The following is a 19,509-nucleotide window of genomic DNA, read 5'->3' as shown; positions in this document are numbered from 1 at the left end:
AACTGCAGGTGCCCAAGAGAGAATTTCCTCGTCAGCCTCAGGACAAGCCCTCACCCAGGGGACCGATAAAATGTCCCACGTGTGGCTGTTTTCTGAGGCAAGAGGACTAGAGGGAGGGCCCTGGGGACCCCTGATGGAAAGTGCAGGGGATTTGGGACATGAATTCAGAGTAGTTTCTACTTGTGAAAACGAAACCTAGCCTCTCATCTGCTACCGAAAGGGGGATCTAGTCTTGCCAGGTGAGTTTTTTCCACGGCAGAGAAAAATACGTCTGGGATATAGAAGTCATTTAAATTCTCTATGGCTAGACTTGAAATTGGTGGAAATGGGCCCAGTAGAGAGGGGTAGCGGGTCCCCACGTGTGGGATATGGCAGCAAGGTGCACGGTAAGGTCTGTGTGTCTGACCCCATGTCGTGTACTTTAAATCGTTTATCTTCATTATTGTTATTTTTTTAAATAAATTTATTTATTTATTTTATTTTTGGCTGCTTTGGGTCTATTGTTGCTGTGCACGGGCTTTCTCTAGTTGCAGCGAGCGGGGGGCTACTCTTCGTTGCGGTGTGCGGACCTCTCACTGCGGTGGCTTCTCTTGTTGCGGAGCACAGGCTCTAGGTGTATGGGCTTCAGTAGTTGTGGCTCGCGGGCTCTAGAGCTCAGGCTCAGTAGTTGTGGCGCATGGGCCTAGCTGCTCCGTGGCATGTGGGATCTTCCCAGAACAGGGCTCAAACCCACGTCTCCTGCATTGGCAGGCAGATTCTTAACCACTGTGCCATCAGGGAAGCCCTATCTTCATTATTTAACACACTGAAGAAATAAAACTGGTGATTTTATGGAGATAGTTGTTTAGGCTTTAGCCAAATTAAAAAGGACAGTTTATATAAAAATGTGACGCATAGGGGTGGTGCAACTTGGATATAGAAGAGTTGTAAAAGTTGTTGAAAATGAGGTTTAGGAAACATGGGAGTATAGTGTATGCAAATGAAGGCCAGAGCTCAGTGTAATCCACTGGGGAGGACATATCACCTGTGGGGCAGCAGTGAGGGAAGGGGGTCTCCTGCTTCAATGGTCTTAATACTGAAGGAATTTTTAGATTGAAAGATGTCCAAATGGAACATGCCTTTACAGATCGAAGAGGAGATTACCTTGCTTTGCAAACTTGTGGTCTGGTGTGGGCAGCTTGATGGGAGCTGCTTGTCAGCCAGGACACTCACCCTCATCCTGTTTGGGAGGGGGGCGTGGAAGCAACAGCTACAAAAATGATCACAGCAAAGCCTCCAGAACTGGACAATCATCAACCTCACCAGTAAAACCACTGTACGGTTCCTGAAGTGACATTAATACATGGTACAATGCTTCCAGAATAACTGAAGCTTTATAATATCTTTGATGATATTAAACCAGTGACTTCACATTTGTAAAGTGCGTGGGAAGGGGGGCCTGGCTCTTTGGGAGTGTTTCATGCCACAATTTATCAAGCCTAAGATGCTACTGGTTATGAGTTAAGCTGTGACACAACATTGGTTGTAAGACATGTCCTAGTTTCACATTGTTAGAAGTATGAAAAAAATGCATCTTGGAATTGATGGAGTATGTTAACTGTTCATTTATAACATCTTAGCTTCGAACTGTTCATTGATATAAAAAATCTATCCTTTTGGGAGCCACATTTCAGTCAGAGTAAGTGAAAGAAAGGGAGTTTCTTTTCCTGCTAGGGGCCCATTGTTATTTAAAGAAGAGTTTACTATAGCTGCAAACTGGGGTGAACAAAGCTGACATGGAATAACGAGAATATGGGGAAAATGTCATTTGTACATATATTTCATTGTACAAAGTATTTGATCTAATTTCTTTTTCACTGAAAAGAACTGTATATGTGTGTGCGCATTTTATAAATATTTACTCAGCAGAGAAATAAAACCATACAGAAAGTACACTTGGATAAATAACTGCATCATTTTAACAACTGTATTGTCACATAGAGATATCATTTTATATAAATAATATCACATATGCAATTAAAACCACATTTGGGCTCCTGACCATCTCTTGTTTTTTTTTTTTTTTCCCCCAAACCTTTTTTCCTTCCCCCAATCAATTAGTCCAGCCAGTGTTGCCAGCCTGGTGTGAACCATCCACACTTTGCCCCCAGATCATGTCATCATGTCATCATGTAAAACCAACTCTACCCCTAGAGGGATTGGGGGTTGGTATGATTGTCCCCTGGGGGCAGTGTAATGTCAGGAACCTCCTTCTCCTGAGCAGGCTGCTGAGAGGCCCCGAGAGCCTCAGAGAAGCTGAGTGATTTGTGGGAGACCTTGAGGATCTTGCTGGGAGGGCTGGTCGTTGAGAGCTGCCCGTGACCTTTCTGGGATCAAGCTGGTCACAGATACAACCGTGCGGCCTGAGACAGTCCCAGTTGATGCCTCTTGTTCCAGCTTTATTATTAACAACATCCCCTTCTGCACGCAGAGTGTCTCGGTTTAGATGATAAATTAGGTTTGCTGTAGTCACTTCCAGGAAGGGTGACTCTAGCCAACCCTGGCTTAGAAACCACTGGATCTAGTGATCCTGGAGCCAGTGTCTACACTTGGCCTTGATAATGGTATCGGAAGTGAGCTGTGGTGTAGCAGAAAGAGCAAAGAAAAGAAAGTCAGAAGTCCTGATGACAAGTCTCAGCGCTGGCCCTTTGTCCCAGGGGTTAACTGAGGCCATGTATACGGAGATGCTACACAAATATTCAGCTTTTGATCAGGTCACATGTACCTACGTGACTGAGACCAATAAACACATCCTCTACATTCACTGAGCCTCCTGTGCTCCTGCTTTGTGTGCCAGCCCCCCATGCACTTTTCCATCCCCAGCCCCTCCGAGCAGAGGCAACTTGGTACATTATAATCCCGGGCCTCACTTTACCCATTTGTAAAATAATGACAGTGCGATTGTAATATTCATGTCTTGCAGGTGTTGTGAGAATTCAGTGAGATGTAACGCTTCGGTGTATATTTATGGTTTCAGTAAAAGTCAGTTCCATTTACCTTAAAGGTTGAGGGGAATAGGGGTGTTTGTGGGCTCCTGACTGCCCAGTCCCACTCCTACCCTCCACCTCTTCCAGAAACACCCCTTCCTTGCACTCTGTTCACTGCAGTTCAGCACCCACAAATGCTTGCTTCAGACATCCATCTTCATACCACCAAAATAGCGGGGGGTCTAAGTTCCATAAAGTTGAAACACATTGCAAGCCCAAAGCTGGCTTACTATGCCTGGCACAAAGACAAACAAATATTTATGGTTGATTTTTTTTTTTTTCCCCATCGTTTGCAATGGAAGTGTTTCATTCCAGGCAAACAGCAGAACTGCGAAAGGTAGAATACCCAGACTGTCGATTAAAAGATGAACGTCTAACAGATAGTTCCAAGCCTTTCCTGTTACGACTCACTGGGACAGAAAATCCCATTAAAAAACAAGCTCAGCTCGTCAGGCCAGAGCATTACCCATTGTCCATTGTTGACAATAAGAATATGGTCTATCTGCCTTTTGCGGTGATACGCTTACAACATTGGGGACATTTGAGTCCCAGGTTTTCCGGAAATCGTCACCCCCAGAAAATGCTTGATAGTATTGGCATCATATTCAACATTTCTATTTATTTTTAAATTTTACTAACACATTCATATGGTTGAAAACAGCAATAAAAAAGTAAACTGTGCAGCAAAGTTTAAAATGGAGAGTAAAAGTCACCTTTCTCCCCAAACCCCAGGCCTTCTCCCCAATGGAACCTTGTGTATCTTTCAAGAAAACAATTATAACACGTCTTTTATTTTTTTAAAGATTTTTTTTTTTAATAAAATTTATTTATTTATTTTTGGCTGCTTTGGGTCTTCGTTGCTGCACATGGCTTTCTCTAGTTGTGGCGAGCGGGGGCTACTCTCTGTTGCGGTGCTTGGACTTCTCACTACGGTGGCTTCTCTTGCTGCGGAGCATGAGCTCTAGGCGGGCGGGCTTCAGTAGTTGCGGCACGTGGGCTCAGTAGTTGCGGCTCACGGGCTCTAGAGCACAGGCTCAGTAGTTGTGGTGCGCAGGCTTAGTTGCTCCACGGCATGTGGGATCTTCCTGGACCAGGGCTCAAACCCGTGTCCCCTGCATTGGCAGGCGGATTCTCAACCACTGTGCCACCAGGGAATCCCTAAAGATTTTTTTTGGTGTCCATTTTTTTTTTAAAGTCTTTTATTGAATTTGTTACAATATTGCTTCTGTTTCATGTTTTGGTCTTTTGGCCGCGAGGCATGTGGGATCTTAGCTCCCCAACCAGGGATCGAACCCGCACCCCCTGCATTGGAAGGCAAAGTCTTAACCACTGGACCGCCAGGGAAGTCCCAACACATATGTTTTAAAAAGTTTAGGCAAGTGCAGTCCTTGAATACTAAATCCACGTATTGACTGCTATTTTCATGAAACTGGGGATCTTGAAGATCTTCCAAGTCAGCACAGGCAGATTGCTTTCAATGACCGTGTGGAACACCTGCAGGGAGTGCCATGTTCTAATCGGTCTCTAATCCATATGTCCAGTTTTCCTCATTACAGACTTTGTTACAGTGAGCAACCTTCTACATACATCTTGGCATCCTTGGTAGATCTTGAGGTAAATTCCTAAAAATAAAATGGCTGGATCAAAGAGGGTATGCATTTTATTTTTATTTAGTTTAGTTAACAGTTTATATATTGGTCTGTGTGACTGAAGTTCTTTTTTTTTTTTTTTTAATATTTATTTATTTGGCTGTGCAGGGTCTTAGTTGCAGCATGTGGGATCTAGTTCCCTGAGCAGGAATCGAACCTGGGCCCCCCTGTCTTGGGAGCTCGGAGTCTTAACCACTGGACCACCAGGGAAGTCCCGTGACTGAAGTGTGTTTTGTTTTGGTTTTTTTTTGCGGTACGCGGGCCTCTCACTTGTGGCCTCTCCCGTTGCGGAGCACAGGCTCCGGACACGCAGGCTCAGTGGCCATGGCTCATGGGTCCAGCAGCTCCGCGGCATGTGGGATCTTCCCGGACCGGGGCATGAACCCGTGTCCCCTGCATCGGCAGGCGGACTCTCAACCACTGTGCCACCAGGCAAGCCCTGGTGACTGAAGTTTTGATCCCTATTTCCACATGACTCTCTAAAGATACTGTGCTGTGTATTCTTTCTGCAAGAGGGTAGGGCGTTTATGGCCACTCCTTCCCCAGGCCCTGCCCAACACTGAGCCTGTTGTGTTTACCCAGCACATTTGATGGCCTCCCTTTCCTGGGCGTCTGAAGGACGTATGAAGAAGTGTAGTTACCCAGTATATGGTCGTCTCCTCTCTCCGGGATGAACCAAGGAAGGAAAATGCTCAGAGACACTAGTGAGAGTATGTGCAGAGCCCTGGCTGTGGGCAGGACTGCCCTGGGGCCCTCTCCGTGGGAGTGGAGGTTGGCTTTCAGGAGACAACAGTGCCCGCTTTCGTGCGCTGACTCCCCTTTGCTCACCCTAGTCCCCACCCTGCTAAACACACACCAGTTCATGACACTTCTGCTTTTAAAATCAGTGACCGGGGGCTTCCCTGGTGGCGCAGTGGTTGGGAGTCCACCTGCCGATGCTGCCGATGCAGGGGACGCGGGTTCGTGCCCTGGTCCGGGAAGATCCCACATGCTGTGGAGCGGCTGGGCCGGGCCGGGCCGGGCCCGTGAGCCATGGCCGCTGAGCCTGCGCGTCTGGAGCCTGTGCTCCGCAACGGGAGAGGCCACAACAGTGAGAGGCCCGCGAACCGCAAATAAATAAATAAATAAATAAAATAAAATCAGTGACCGGGTTCTTCCCCAACGTGAGGTACCCCTGTGTCTTGGTGCCACCCCTTCATTGTGAGGGGTACACCGGGCCGTTAAGTGGATGTGGGCATACCCGACGTTTTAGAACTTGCACGTGAATCCATGCTTTTTAATCAACTGTTTCATCATTAGGAAGTAACTGTGGACCAGAGAAAGTCTGCACTCAATGTTTACCTAGTGAGAAGTATCTCTTTCGTAATTTGTAATCATTGTCAGGGCTAAGAGTAACTTTTTATCATCATTATCATTGTTATTATTATCATTTCTTAGCTGGCACATTAGCAGCCATTTTCCGTCCTTTTGTACGGCGTCGCTTCACTTACCAAGAACTGTTGGGAAATGAAATACCTCGCTGAGTGCCCCTACTTGTTTAAAATGTTACCATTTTTTGGTGGGGAAACTAAAAGGAGTTACCCCATCCAAAAAGCCCACAGAAGAGAAGGAAGTGGAGTCTCACTGAGGTGCTAGCCTGGTAAACTGGACTTCTGTCATCTGAGGAAAATGTACCTCCTCACACAGATGGGGAAGTCTCTGTCCCTCGGGTCGTCTTCCCAGCAGGCGTGGCAGCCCATCCTGCCCCTACCCTCCCAGTCAGGGGCAGGAGGAAGAAGCAAAGAAGTCCAGGTTATTTGCCCCAGGAACACCATTCTTGTCCACACAATTCTAGGACAGTAGTTTGTGGTCTGAAGGCAACTTTCAGCTTCTGAGGACATTGTCTAGGGCAGCGGTCCCCAACCTTTTTGGCACCAGGGACCGGTTTCCATGCAAGACAATTTTTCCAAGGGGGGAGGGGGAGGATGGGGAAGGGTAGGGGTGGGGGGATGGGGGTGGGGATGGAGGGGACGGGGAGGGGAGGGGGATGGAGATGGGGGAGGGGATGGGGAGGGGTGGGGGATGCTGGGGAGGGGGATGCTGGGGGAGATGGGTCAGGCGGTAATGCAAGCATGGGGAGCGGCATACGAAGCTTCGCTCGCTTACCTGCTGCTCACCTCCTGCTGTGCGACCCCTTACTGGTCTGCCGCCCCCCGGGGGTTGGGGACCCTGGTCTAGGGTTGTAAGGTGATAACGGTTTCCCACTGTGTTCCCCACTTATTCTCTGTCAGTGGCTATGTTCCAAGGAAGGCTTCTGGGAAAGTCACACTATGATCAAACACTGTGGTCCCCTATAGAAAAACATTAAACAGTTGTTCTTTTTCACTGTGGGGAACTTCGAAGCTTCCGTGGGTTGGGATGAGAGCCTATGCATCCTTGTTTCATTTCCAGCTTCCCGGATCCGGTTCTCACCCTCCGCTAGAACTGCCCAGCCCAGCCCTGTCCCAGCTTTCATCTGCCTATGGGTGGGTTCTGTGGATTGCCAAGGACGGGTCAGCCTTCCCTGAAAGGCTCTAAGGTGCTCCCAGCATCCCTAGCTATTTTCCCTCCTTCCCTTTACTGCATCTGAATTTCGGGGGGCGGGGTAGGGGGGATGGAGAAAGGGGGAGGAGAAAAGCATAGTAAGGGTGGGGGTCAATAAAGACAGGAACTGCAATTAGAAGACCTTGGGCGATTTACTTTTTTTTTTTTTTTTAAATCAGCAACATAGAGATAATACATAGTATAGGAGATGATTGTGAAGATGGAATGAGTTCACATATATAACTATAACAGCCTGGGAGGAAGTGGGGGAGAGAGAGAGATTTGTGACCAAATTGGTTATAGGAAATATGTCAGGTGAAAAATAGCTCCAGTGTTTTAGTCTTTGATGCTAAGAGAAGGTGGCCGTTAACAAAGATTGTATAGTCTTCCCTTTGTATCCACAGGGGATTGGTTTCAGGACCGCTGTGGATACCAAAATCCCTGGATGCTCAAGTCCCTTATATAAAATGGCATCGTACAGTCAGCCCTTCTTATCTGCGATCTACGGTTGGGAATCCGCGGATGCAGAACCCGTGGATACGGAGGACCCTCCAACTGTTTGTCTTTTTAGTGGTGAATTCAGTTATGTCTTTTTAGTGATGAATTCAGATAAATGGCATTCTGTTGCCATTTAAACATAACATGTGGAAATATCCAGTAAGTCACTAGGGAGAAAGTGTGAAGAACCCGTGATGTTTGAATGAGTTCATAATCATAGAGACTTTGGTTCGCATCTTGCCTTTGCTACTTACTGCTTGGGGCGTCTGTTTCCTTGCATGTAGCATGGGAATGTTAACCCCTCTCTCATAGGGTTGTTTGGAAGAGCAAAAAAGCAATTGCCTCAAATCAAATGGCTCATTGCCTTGCTTATAGTAACTGTCAGGTATCCTATTGGTTCCTTACCCTCTTGTAGATAGAAGTCTGCAGACCCAGCCGGGGACTTTTTTGTGCGGAGGGATATTTGAGACGATGAGAATCAATGCACTCCACGAGGAGCCCTGTTGCACTGGGGAGTAACTGCTGTTAGGAAGAAGACACTACCTTTGAGATGGGACAGACAGTAATGTATCACACTGCAGTGAGAGAGAGAAAAGACAGTTGGATTGGGCACCAAGATGGACTTGGGTTACCTTGAGAAGGCATTTCTGTGGATCAGTACAAACACATACACTATGACACGGAGCCCCTACATTTCTTGTCCTTTGCACATGTTAAATAACAGCTTATTAGTAGCCCTTCTGTTTTGTTCAACTGCTTACATTTTTAAAGAGAAAATAATATTTTTGCCCTCTTTTAAGTAGGTAGATATTTATTGGGGTAAAAAAGAAACAAACGCACATACCTACTGGCTAGTTACTCCAGGACCCTAGTTTTCTATGCAGAGTAATTTTTGCAGGTGCCCAGAAAGAATATTCAAGCTGGGAAAGCAGGGAGGGTGGAGGAGGGGAGGAGTCTCCAGGAATCTTTATCTGGGTGGAAATAGAAGGTGGAGATTGAGATCTCTCAACTCTTTCATTGAGATCCAGTGAGTCATGCTGTGGCCAGTGCTTTCTGCTTTGCCTCACGAATAAGGAGTGGTGAGGTTTGAGGTAATTTTGGAACTGATTGAGGAACTGATGCTGCGTGTGGTTCTGAGAAAGTCCAATTTATCATATAAACAGTTTCCCTCTGTAAGGCAGCCTGGGTGGCAAGCTTTCCAGAAAGGGTGGCTCCTTTCTGGAGGTTGAACCCATCGCACCATGCTTTTCCTATGGTGGCCCCTTCCTTGGCTGGTTTTTTAATAATTGCTTTCCCAGAGCTTCTTAGATTTTGCCATTTCAAAGGGCACATGTCTCCTGCAGGGAAAGCATTAAACAGTTTTTTAAAGTGAAATTTAAAATGTTATTTATCTTGTTTCCTTCCACCTTCCCCTTCTCTCAAAGAGCCTATTGCCTTTTCTCATCCTAGTTTTGATGTTTGAGCAGGTGGCCTTTCTAGATACCCTAATTCAGAAATTTTTTCTCCTTTATCCAAACTCCTCTCAAAAGTAAACTCCTGGGCTTCCCTGGTGGCGCAGTGGTTGAGAGTCCGCCTGCCGATGCAGGGGACACGGGTTCGTGCCCCGGTCTGGGAAGATCCCACGTGCCGCGGAGTGGCTGGGCCTGTGAGCCATGGCCGCTGAGCCTGCGCGTCCGGAGCCTGTGCTCCGCAACGGGAGAGGCCACAACAGTGAGAGGCCCGCGTACCGCAAAAAAAAAAAGTAAACTCCTGAGGAGGGAGAGGAGCCAGTCTTGCTTGGTTCAATGCCCACCATGCTTGTCCAGCGTGTGACATGTCCAGTAGGATGCATGGAGAGCTTGAAGGGAAGGGAGAGTCTTCTAATATGTTGCCATGTATTATTTGTCATTATTTCATATGTATTGGCTTTTTTTTTTTTTTTTTGCACCGTGAGTGTAAATTATAATGAATAGCCTTCCTTGTCTAGTCTTGTGTGGCAAATTCAAAATATTTTACGTCCACTTCACATGGCACCTTCTCCAGGAAGTGATTTCTGTCTCTCCTGGGACAAAGGAGTCTCCACCCACTGCTGGAACACCCATTTTACATGCGTTTACATGTTGACTGTTGCTGACGCACAAATTACGAATCATTTGGTGGCTATCTCTCACGTCCTTCAGGAGACCATGAGCTCCCCCAATGCAGCCACAATGGGGCTCCCATCTGCCCTTAGCTCCAGGACGTGGCACGTAGTCCAACACATGGGGGATCCCACTGCAGAAATGCCAAGTGATACAAAGCCCTGCGGGCCACAGGATGCTCAGAGGCCACCCGTGGTGTTAAGTTGTAAATCCAGTAAGCAGACAAGGGCTCTACCTATCCAAGGAAGCTGTGAGATCAGACGAGGTTCTTCTGTGCGTAGCGTGTTCTGCGAGCGTGTTGAGGCCATCCTGTCCATTTCCTTGTTAATAGAGCAGTGATCAGGCATCAAAATGTAGCTTATCTTTTGAATGTGGATGGCCAGTATTACATCGACCGTGGGAAGTTCATGGATGGAAAGCAATTCAGATGGCTTGAGAAATTATGACAGTGTGACCTAGCCATTGTGGGATACATATTCTTCCCACTTCTGAGTTCCGTCATATAATTTGCAAGCCAAGTCTAGAAAGTTTCTGTTTCATTGCTTATTTTACCAGTCAATTCTACAAAACAATAAGGTTGAAGGAATTATCCAAGCCCCTTGATCATTTACTGTGCTGTACTCTGGATACCGCTTGGTGCTTTACGTGTTGTTTTATTTAATCCTTACCGCAACTCTATGAACTGGGTCTTATTTCTCCCATTTTTACAGAGACAAAAGCCTAAGTGACACAAAAGCTTAGATCACTTTTCCCCACTTTGCTTAGGTGGCAAAGCAGAAATCTGAATCCAGATCTGTTGATAGCAAGATCTTTGTTTGCTTTGCTCATTCTCATTTGATATAAGGAATATTTGGGAACTCAGTGACACTTTTTTTTTCCTCCAGGAGAAAGTAAACCATCCTCCTAATTGTGTGTTCTCTGTTTGCAGGGAAGCAAAGGTGCCTACCGGTACCACTGGCAGAGCCACAACGTCAAGCACAGTGGCGTGGATGACATGGTGTTGCTCTCCAAGATCACAGAGAATGCCATCGTGGAGAATCTAAAGAAGAGATACATGGACGACTACATTTTTGTATCCTTTATTGGTTTCTTTGGACATTTCTAAGTGAGGTGACATGTCCATCCTAGTATAAGAGATCCATCTGAAATTCTGAACTGACACTGTATGCTCAAGTCATCTTCACCATTGCAGAATGTGGTTTTGTACTTTTTGTCCCTTGGTTCAGGCTGTGGGAAGGGCAGGGATGGTGCCAAAGTTTTCCCCTGGCATTTCACAAAAGCGAGATGGAGCCAGGGACTTCCCTGGCGGTTAAGACTCCGTGCTTCCACTGCAGGGGGCACGGGTTCCATTCCTGGTCAGGGAACTAAGATCCCACATGCCGCGCCGTGTGGCCAGAAAAAAAAAAGATGCAGCCAGTATTCCTCTATTTCCACCAATGGCACTGTACCTTTGAAGTGCTCTAGCCACGCACGTGGTATCTAAAACCTGTGCTCTTCCTAGAGAATGTCCTGGTCTGCAGAATTCTGTCGATAGCGCTCCCTAATTGCAAAGCAGAGACAGTTAAGTCCAGACTTAAAAGGTTTAAAAAAGATTGCCTCATGCAAAAAAATATGCCATTTTGCCAGTTTCTCTGCATTCTTATGTTCACGAAAAGAAACATGAGAGAGAAGTGAAGATGAACTGTTGAAAATGTCTGATATTCTTGAGTTCTTTATGTTTCAATTTTAGCTTGCCAGATACCATTTTTTTTGGTAGGACTTTAAAAAATTCAGAATGGAAATTTGATTCAAATGTGTGTTGACTTCATTATAAACAGAGAACTGTGATAGTTGCCTAAGTTCCTACAGGATTCAGGAGTTCTGTTTGGTGCAACTATGTAAAGTTCTTTTAATAGAATTATTGTGGAGTTGGTTATAGATAAGCAAGGGTCTGTGAAAATCTGTATAGTAGTACCAGAAAGTTTAACCGTGATGCTCTTGGTGGCTTCTGAAGGTATGGTGTTCTGGATGATCATTCAAAGCGGAGTCTTTGCAACTATCATAACATACATTTTAGATTTTAACCCCCAAACCTTGGGAAGGTAAAGTTTTCACATTCGTAGCTTCTTTGACTCTTTTGACTCTTAGGTAAAAGTACCCATAGCAATGCAGCAGTACTTTTGCAGCGACTGCCTATTCTATCATTGGTGAGGAGGGAGTTCAACTCACCAGGGCTTAATACTAATAGACATTATTCCAAGGCACTTGGAGGGTTCTAACCAATACTGTGCTGTTTCTTGTTTACCACAGGAAGTTTTTCCAAATATCTGGGTAGTTAAATCCCTAAACCTCTGCTTTTAAGCAGTAATAGATAGATTTGGATTTATTAGCCACGTTATAAGAGCATCTTGATCAGGTGTGGAAGCCCACTGCCTAAACACAGAATCCCACCCACCACAGGATTTTATTGGAACGTAGCCATGCTTGGTGGTTTACTTAACCGTCTGTGGCTGCTTTTATGCTACTGTGGCAGAATTGAGTATTTGCAACAGACCCTATGATGCGCAAAGCCTAAACTATTCTCTGATCCTTTGCAGAAAACATTTGTTGACTCCTAGATACCTGCACAGAGCTTCCTTTAATTGTATGAAAGCAGTTCTATTCGGTTGTGAGGTCTCATTTTATTTGGTCAAAAAATTGAAATATGCTCACTTTATCTGGGCCTATCATCTATTAAAAGATTTTAATCACTTTTATGTGCAAGACCTAAGGCACATGGAAACTGGCCGATGACGGATCAGGAAGAGTTGGGATGAATCTGGACAGACTGGCTTCAAGCTTTAATCTGCGTGAGCTTGGTGACCTTACACGAGTTTTGTGATCTGTGTTCCTTGATTTCCTCACCTGTAAAATGGGAGTGATGATAAAACCTCCCACATGAGGCTGTTGTAGGGTAAAATGAAATAATGAATGCAGTGAGTACAAAGTAAGCATTAGTTATTATTATCGTACACTAAGGCAAGTGTATAAGTTCCTCCCATGTTTCTTTTTTTTTGCAGTACACGGGCCTCTCACTGTTGTGGCCTCTCCTGCTGCGGAGCACAGGCTCCGGACGCGCAGGCTCAGCGGCCATGGCTCACGGGCCCAGCCGCTCCGCGGCATGTGGGATCTTCCCGGACTGGGGCACAAACACATGTCCCCTGCATCGGCAGGCGGACTCTCAACCACTGCGCCGCCAGGGAAACCCCCTCCCGTATTTCTGAATTATGTTCCAAAACTTCAATGATAAAGTTGCTTATTGGACATTCAAATGCATTTTACCATAGAAGCTTTTATTTATTTGATTTTTTCTTAATTTTTAATTTATTTAATTTATTTTAGTTTTGGATGCGTTGGGTCTTCGTTGCTGCACACAGGCTTTTTCTAGTTGCCGCGAGTGGGGGCTACTCTTCGTTGCGGTGCGCAGGTTTCTCACAGCGGTGGCTTCTCTTGCTGTGGAGCACGGGCTCTAGGCGCACGGGCTTCAGTAGTTGTGGCACTCAGGCTCAGTAGTTGTGGCTCGAGAGCTCTAGAGTACAGGCTCATTAGTTGTGGTGCACGGGCTTAGCTGCTCTGCGGCATGTAGGAATTTCCCGGACCAGGGCTCAAACCCGTGTCCACTGCATTGGCAGGCGGATTCTTAGCCACTGCGCCACCAGGGAAGCCCCATAGAAGCTTTTCAATGGAGGATTGGTTTATTGACAAGCCCATAGAAGACTCATTTCCGGTGGATGTAGTTGAACTCATTATTCATTGGAATGTTCTTAGAACGTGGACTCAGTTTATTACATTATTTACATAGGCATGGTTTGTTCTTTTAAAAATTTTTATTTTATTTAATTTTGGCTGCGTTGGATCTTCGTTGCTACACGCGGGCTTTCTCTGCTTGCAGCGAGCGGGAGCTACTCTTTGTTGCGGTGTACGGGCTTCTCATCGCGGTGGCTTCTCTTGCTGCGGAGCACGGGCTTCAGTAGTTGTGGCACACGGGCTCAGTAGTTGTGGCTCGCAGGCTCTAGAGCGCAGGCTCAGTAGTTGTGGTGCACGGGCTTAGTTGCTCCACAGCATGTGGGATCTTCCCGGCCCAGGGCTTGAACTCGTGTCCCCTGCGTTGGCAGGCAGATTCTTAACTACTGCGCCACTAGGGAAGCCCTATAGGCATGGTTTTTGATCAGCTGGGTAAGAAAAGAAAAATATGTCAGTGGTTATCAGCATCCAGCCCATCATCAACCTAGACAGACTCACTTTTCTCCGTACAGATCGTGTTTACCCCTAAAACACTAGGAACTCCTAAGAACAGGGACTATGTCTTCTATACCTTTTAAAAAGCAAAATTTAAAAAGCACTTTAAAGCAATATGTGTTCATTTAACACGATTTACAAAATGCAGTTAACTAGAAAGTAGAACATTAAAATCCCCTGCTATCCCACCATATAAGGTTTGTTCCTATTAACCTGTTGTATATTTTTCAATTTACTCACATATAAACATATCTGTACATACATGTGCTTTCTTGTTAATTTTAGCCAAAAAGTGGCATCATCCTGCCTTGTTTATTTCTTAGTTTCCTGCATAATTCTTGGCATGGTGCATTATAGTAGATGTTCATTGAAAGTTTGTTGACTATGAAGACTCGCTTTTTATATTCAGACAGCAGAATTTTAAAGTGACTCACACAGAGGGGGCTGATTCCCAGCCTTTGAATTAATGTCTTTGAATCAATGACTGACTAATCGTGTGTTCTTCCAAGGAAATGAGTTAGTTGACCACTAATAGACTTCGTGTTGTAGAAACCTCTGCCCACTCAGTATATGAGAAACTCGGCATCAGCGTGCTTTCCGGCAATAGCACAGAGCAGCTTTCAGCTTTGAGGAAGCTTGATGGCTCTGTTGGATGTTTATGAAATAATACCAAGGGTCTAACTGTGAATCTTTTCCTCTGATAAGTAATAGAAGCCTCCTTTATAAGTTCAATGCCAAGGGCATGTTATGATAGAGTAGCATTATTTTGAATGAGTTTTTCCCCCTCTCTCTCCTAAGCTTAATAGTTAAGACAAGAAGAGATTCGCCTTTAGGTTAAGTTATAAAAATGCTCGTTTTACCTATTCTACGTCTAATAGCAGCACATTGTTTCGTACTGAAGGTCAGCATTTGGAACAATCAATTGTTAATGCATTCAGGCTGACTGAACATTTCTTTGTTCCACATTAGAAAAAAAATCTACTTGGAAAATGCGAACACTGTTAACCAACAAAAACCCATTTTTTTCAGCTATTTATCCTAAGACCAGGAAGGTTTCATTTACTATCTATTTTTCTTGAGTGTTTCCACACTTCTTACAATTACGTTCTAAAATATAGGAGGGAAACCTTGCAGTATTTTCCCTCTGCTTGGTGAGATATCATTTATAGCCACTTGGCTGACAAAAATAGTTCCTGTACAAAGCACTCCATGCTCATTTGGTCCAACTTTCTCCAAACTTGTTTTTCCTCAAAGACCACATGCTCAAGTGTGCTTGGCATTTTCAGCCCTTGAATTAGGAGTTAAGCCACTTGTGCCAGAGCAACCGGAGCTCAGGGCAGCGCCATTGATTTGAATGAGGTTTGACCCTTGGCCATCAGTTCATGTTGGGGGGCAGCCACTGCCGGGAGATGAACGTGAGTCTGGTGTCCGGAGCCAGGGGCTCAAGTTCCAGCTCTGTCGTCTCCACATATGTGACTTCACGCAAATCACCTCACCTCCCTGCCCCACCTCAGCGATGAGTCCGGGCAGGTCGACTACATCAGTGTGGGCAGTTTGGGGGAATTCACTGGCTATTTAAATGTTTTTTTTTTAAAAAAAAAAAAAACCATTAAACTCTTAACCTTGCCTTATAAGACCATTAAAAACAAATTTACAGGAGCTGCACTACCATCACATTTCATAAAAGAAAGACTATTTTAACACCCAAAAAGTAGAAAGGAAATAGTGTAAGAATAAAGGATGGTCCTTTATACTGAATACATTGGGCTTTATAAAAAATTCAGGGCACTGTTTCTCTTTTTGTCATTCTTGCTGCAGATTGATGAAAGTACAAGGATCCACAGAGTAGTAATTGGGAAACAATCAATGAAAGATCTATTAGCTGCCTTCTGTCTTGCATATGGTGTTAAATAAGATGGCATTTATCTTATTTCCGGTTTTTTTTTATTTTTAATCATAACCTTGTGTATCTCCATACAATTTGAAAATTAACCTTGGGCCACACCTTTCCAGCTAAAGGTCGTGTGGGTGGAGACAATGACGGAACAGCTGTTTCCAAAGGCACACCTGAATTATGCAGCAGGGAGCGGGAGTGGGTATTAGAGTTACCTGGAGAAGTGGCCCAACCCAGTAGATGACCTGTGCTGTCAGGGAGGTAGCTGAGGTCTCTGCAGACCCAAGCAGGTGGGAAAAACATATTTGTTTCCTTTAACTTCCAAATCAAATTCTCTTGTCTCCATTCTGATTTAAGTAAATTTGTAGCTAGATAGGAACAGCGTTATTCATTTCAAACCAAACTTTATTTTTCAGGAGTCCTCCCAAATAATACCGCCCGCGAGAGCCTTACTGGATCCCTCTTCCAATCTGAGTCATGGATTCAGGATTGGCCTAGAATATTCCAAAAGAGGTTTTTTTCTTTGAATGTCTCCTTGCCAGAGTTTATGTAGACTACTTAGTGAAAATCAAGACTTTACAAGATGTCTTTTCACATAGCAGACTATTAACAGTAAAAAAATGTTGGTTCCTGACCATCCCAGGTGGCAGAGTGGTTAAGAATCACCTGCTATTGCAGGGGACACGGGTTCGAGCCCTGGTCCAGGAAGATCCCACATGCCACGGAGCAACTAAGCCCGTGCGCCACAACTACTGAGCCTGTGCTCTAGAGCCCGTGAGCCACAACTACTGAAGCCTGTGCACCTAGAGCCCATGCTCTGCAACAAGAGAAGCCCCTGCTCGCTGCAACTAGAGAAAACCCACGTGCAGCAACGAAGACCCAACACAGCCGAAAATAAAAAAAGAAATATTTTTAAATGTTGGTTCCTATAGGAGCTCTTACGCAACCCAATCTAGATTTATTTATTGGGGAACAAGGTTGGGTTGGTGATTCCTTTGGCTTGGGACCTCTGGCAGCTCTGTATTCTCTGAGTGCAGGGATTGGTTTATCTAGGACAGGTGACATTCACAGCAGGCCCTTTACAACTAAGGAAGGAGCACCATCCTCCATGGAAGGATCCTATTTGGGGATGTATGTAGGCATAGACATCTACTTCTGAAATGAATATAGTCGTAGCAGTGCTGTACTTCTTGAATGTTGAAGATTTCTCTATGCCTCAGTTTCCTCCTAGTAAAATAGGATTAAAATAGTAACAGGGGACTTCCCTGGTGGCACAGCAGTTGAGGGTCCGCCTGCCGATGCAGGGGACACGGGTTCGTGCCCCGGTCCGGGAAGATCCCACATGCCGCAGAGCGGCCGGGCCCGTGAGCCATGGCCGCTGAGCCTGCGCGTCCGGAGCCTGTGCTCCGCAACGGGAGAGGCCACAATAGTGAGAGGACCGCGTACAGCAAAAAAAAAAAGAAAAAAAATAGTAACAGGATTGTCATTAGGAGCTTAGATTAGTGCCATGTATACATGTATGTGTTCGATCAGTGTTTTTATCATCAACACTTAGTCTTGGCTGTAACACTATGAACGCTTCTGACCTGCTTAATAATTCTAACAATAAATTTATCTGTTCTAAGTTTACCTCAAAAAAAATAGCCCACTGACGTGTGGTTGGCCTCCTCTGACGTTGGCACTTGGAAATACGTTTGCTCTTGGCCCTTCGTCTGTGACTCTGTAGTGATTTTCAGTTATGATTCACTGTCTCATCTGCATTTTCTCTTAGTGCCATGGCCTGACCCCAGAGCAGTGCTGGGTGTATCTGGATGTGCAGTGAAAATGGACCCCATCTTGTCTACTACTGTTTCATGTTCAGCCCTTTCAATTCTGAAGATCTTTCTGTTCAGTGAGAAAGCAAGCAAAATTGCAACCCAGTCATACCCTCTTCTCACTTTCATGTATAAGTATTAATTTTTAAATATTATATGATCCATTCCACACTTGGCTCATTTGTGTTCAATAATAATACCAGCACTGCATCCCAGAGATGTTAACGTGACAGAATGAGCATCCTGAAGTGTATGAATTAAGGACATTGCCTCTACTACATATCAAACATTGTGCTGAGCATTTTACACTGTTTCATTTAATTCTCATAACAAGCCTATCGAGTAGGTCCTATTTACCCCATCGTCCAATAACCACTGCTTAGAGATGTGACTCAAGGTCAGAGTAGAATAGAACTGGGTGTGGGGAGCTAGGCAATCTGACCAGATTCCCTGTGCTGCTCTATTTGACACTCAGGTCCTAATATGTGAATATATAAATGTACCCTTGGAGGAGGAAATCTCATAGCTTTACATTCTTTTTTTTTTTTTTTTAATTTATTTATTTTGCACTGCATTGGGTCTTCATTGCTGCGCATGGGTTTTCTCTAGTTGCGGCGAGTGGGGGCCACCCTTTGTTGCAGTGCACGTGCTTCTCATTGCGGTGGCTTCTCTTGTTGCGGAGCACGGGCTCTAGGCAGGGAGTTTTATCTCTTCTGTCCATTTTGTTCACTGCTGTATCTCTGCATCTGTAACAATGCCTGGCGTGTTGTAGACATCCAGTTCAAACTAGTTGATTGTTGAATGATAAATGGAAATATTTTGTATGTTATGATAACACTTCATTTTGGGGGCATATGTAACACATTGTCTTCTGCGGGGCCTTCTGGGATTTCCCACACAGAAATAAAACCTTCTTCCCTAAACCTGATCTATGTGGGTTTGTAATTTTCTGCTCTGAATACCACTTATGGAAACAACTCAGTTCTCCAGAGATTCGAAAGAGCAGGACTGGGGCTTCCCTGGTGGCGCAGTGGTTAAGAATCCGCCTGCCAATGCAGCGGACATGGGTTCACTCCCTGGTCCGGGAAGATCCCACATGCCCCGGAGCAGTGAAGCCCATGCACCACAACTACTGAGCCTGCGCTCTAGAGCCCGCGAGCCACAGCTACTGAGCCCACGTGCCACAACTACTGAAGCCCACGTGCCTAGAGCCCATGCTCTGCAGCAAGAGAAGCCACCGCAATAAGCCCACGCACTGCAACGAAGAGTAGCCCCCGTTCGCCGCAACTAGAGAAAGCCCGTGTGTAGCAACAAAGACCCAACGCAGCCAAAAATAAATTAAAAAAAAAAAAAAAAAGAGCAGGACTGTTCAGTTCATCTTATATCCCTCTACTTGTTAAACAGGTAAATGAATATGTTTTTAGTGTACCTAAGAGACATGAAATTTCCAAGGAAAAAATATTTGCTCTTTTTACTCCTTGGTCACTTGTTTCGTTTTTTCCTAGCTGTGCATGTCATCAGTCTTGAAAGAATGTGCTTCAATTCACTTAAAATAACGATTTCTTTTAGTAACACTTCGGTAATTAAGTTAATTACTCTTCCTGGAGAACAAAACCTGAGCTAGTTGGTAATTGCTTTTGTCTTTATTTGTAATCTTTTAGAAGACAAACGTGAGCTTTTCCTTGGGAC

At 45.1% G+C, this 19,509-nt stretch overlaps 1 protein-coding gene across 3 annotated transcripts in view; it reads left to right on the top strand.

Moving 5' to 3' along the window:
* The window catches only part of MYO1E (myosin IE), a gene marked incomplete at its 5' end in the record, with an annotated part of 204,792 nt that overhangs the window by 76,115 nt on the left and 109,168 nt on the right, over nucleotides 1-19,509 (top strand). For 2 of the 3 annotated variants that reach the window (XM_082847629.1, XM_082847628.1), the window contains one exon: nucleotides 10,784-10,927. In XM_082847629.1, coding sequence (XP_082703755.1) covers nucleotides 10,784-10,927 — 144 coding nt within the window. Of the gene's footprint in view, nucleotides 1-7,175; nucleotides 7,233-10,783; nucleotides 10,928-19,509 lie in introns of those variants that run through there. The other variant, XM_082847630.1, reaches the window with a different exon arrangement.

Source organism: Leucopleurus acutus (assembly GCF_964270905.1).
Source record: "Leucopleurus acutus genome assembly, chromosome: 1".
NCBI classification, from domain to species: domain Eukaryota; kingdom Metazoa; phylum Chordata; class Mammalia; order Artiodactyla; family Delphinidae; genus Leucopleurus; species Leucopleurus acutus.
Note: the sequence above shows the minus strand (reverse complement) of the source record. Positions and strands in the feature narration are given on the sequence as shown.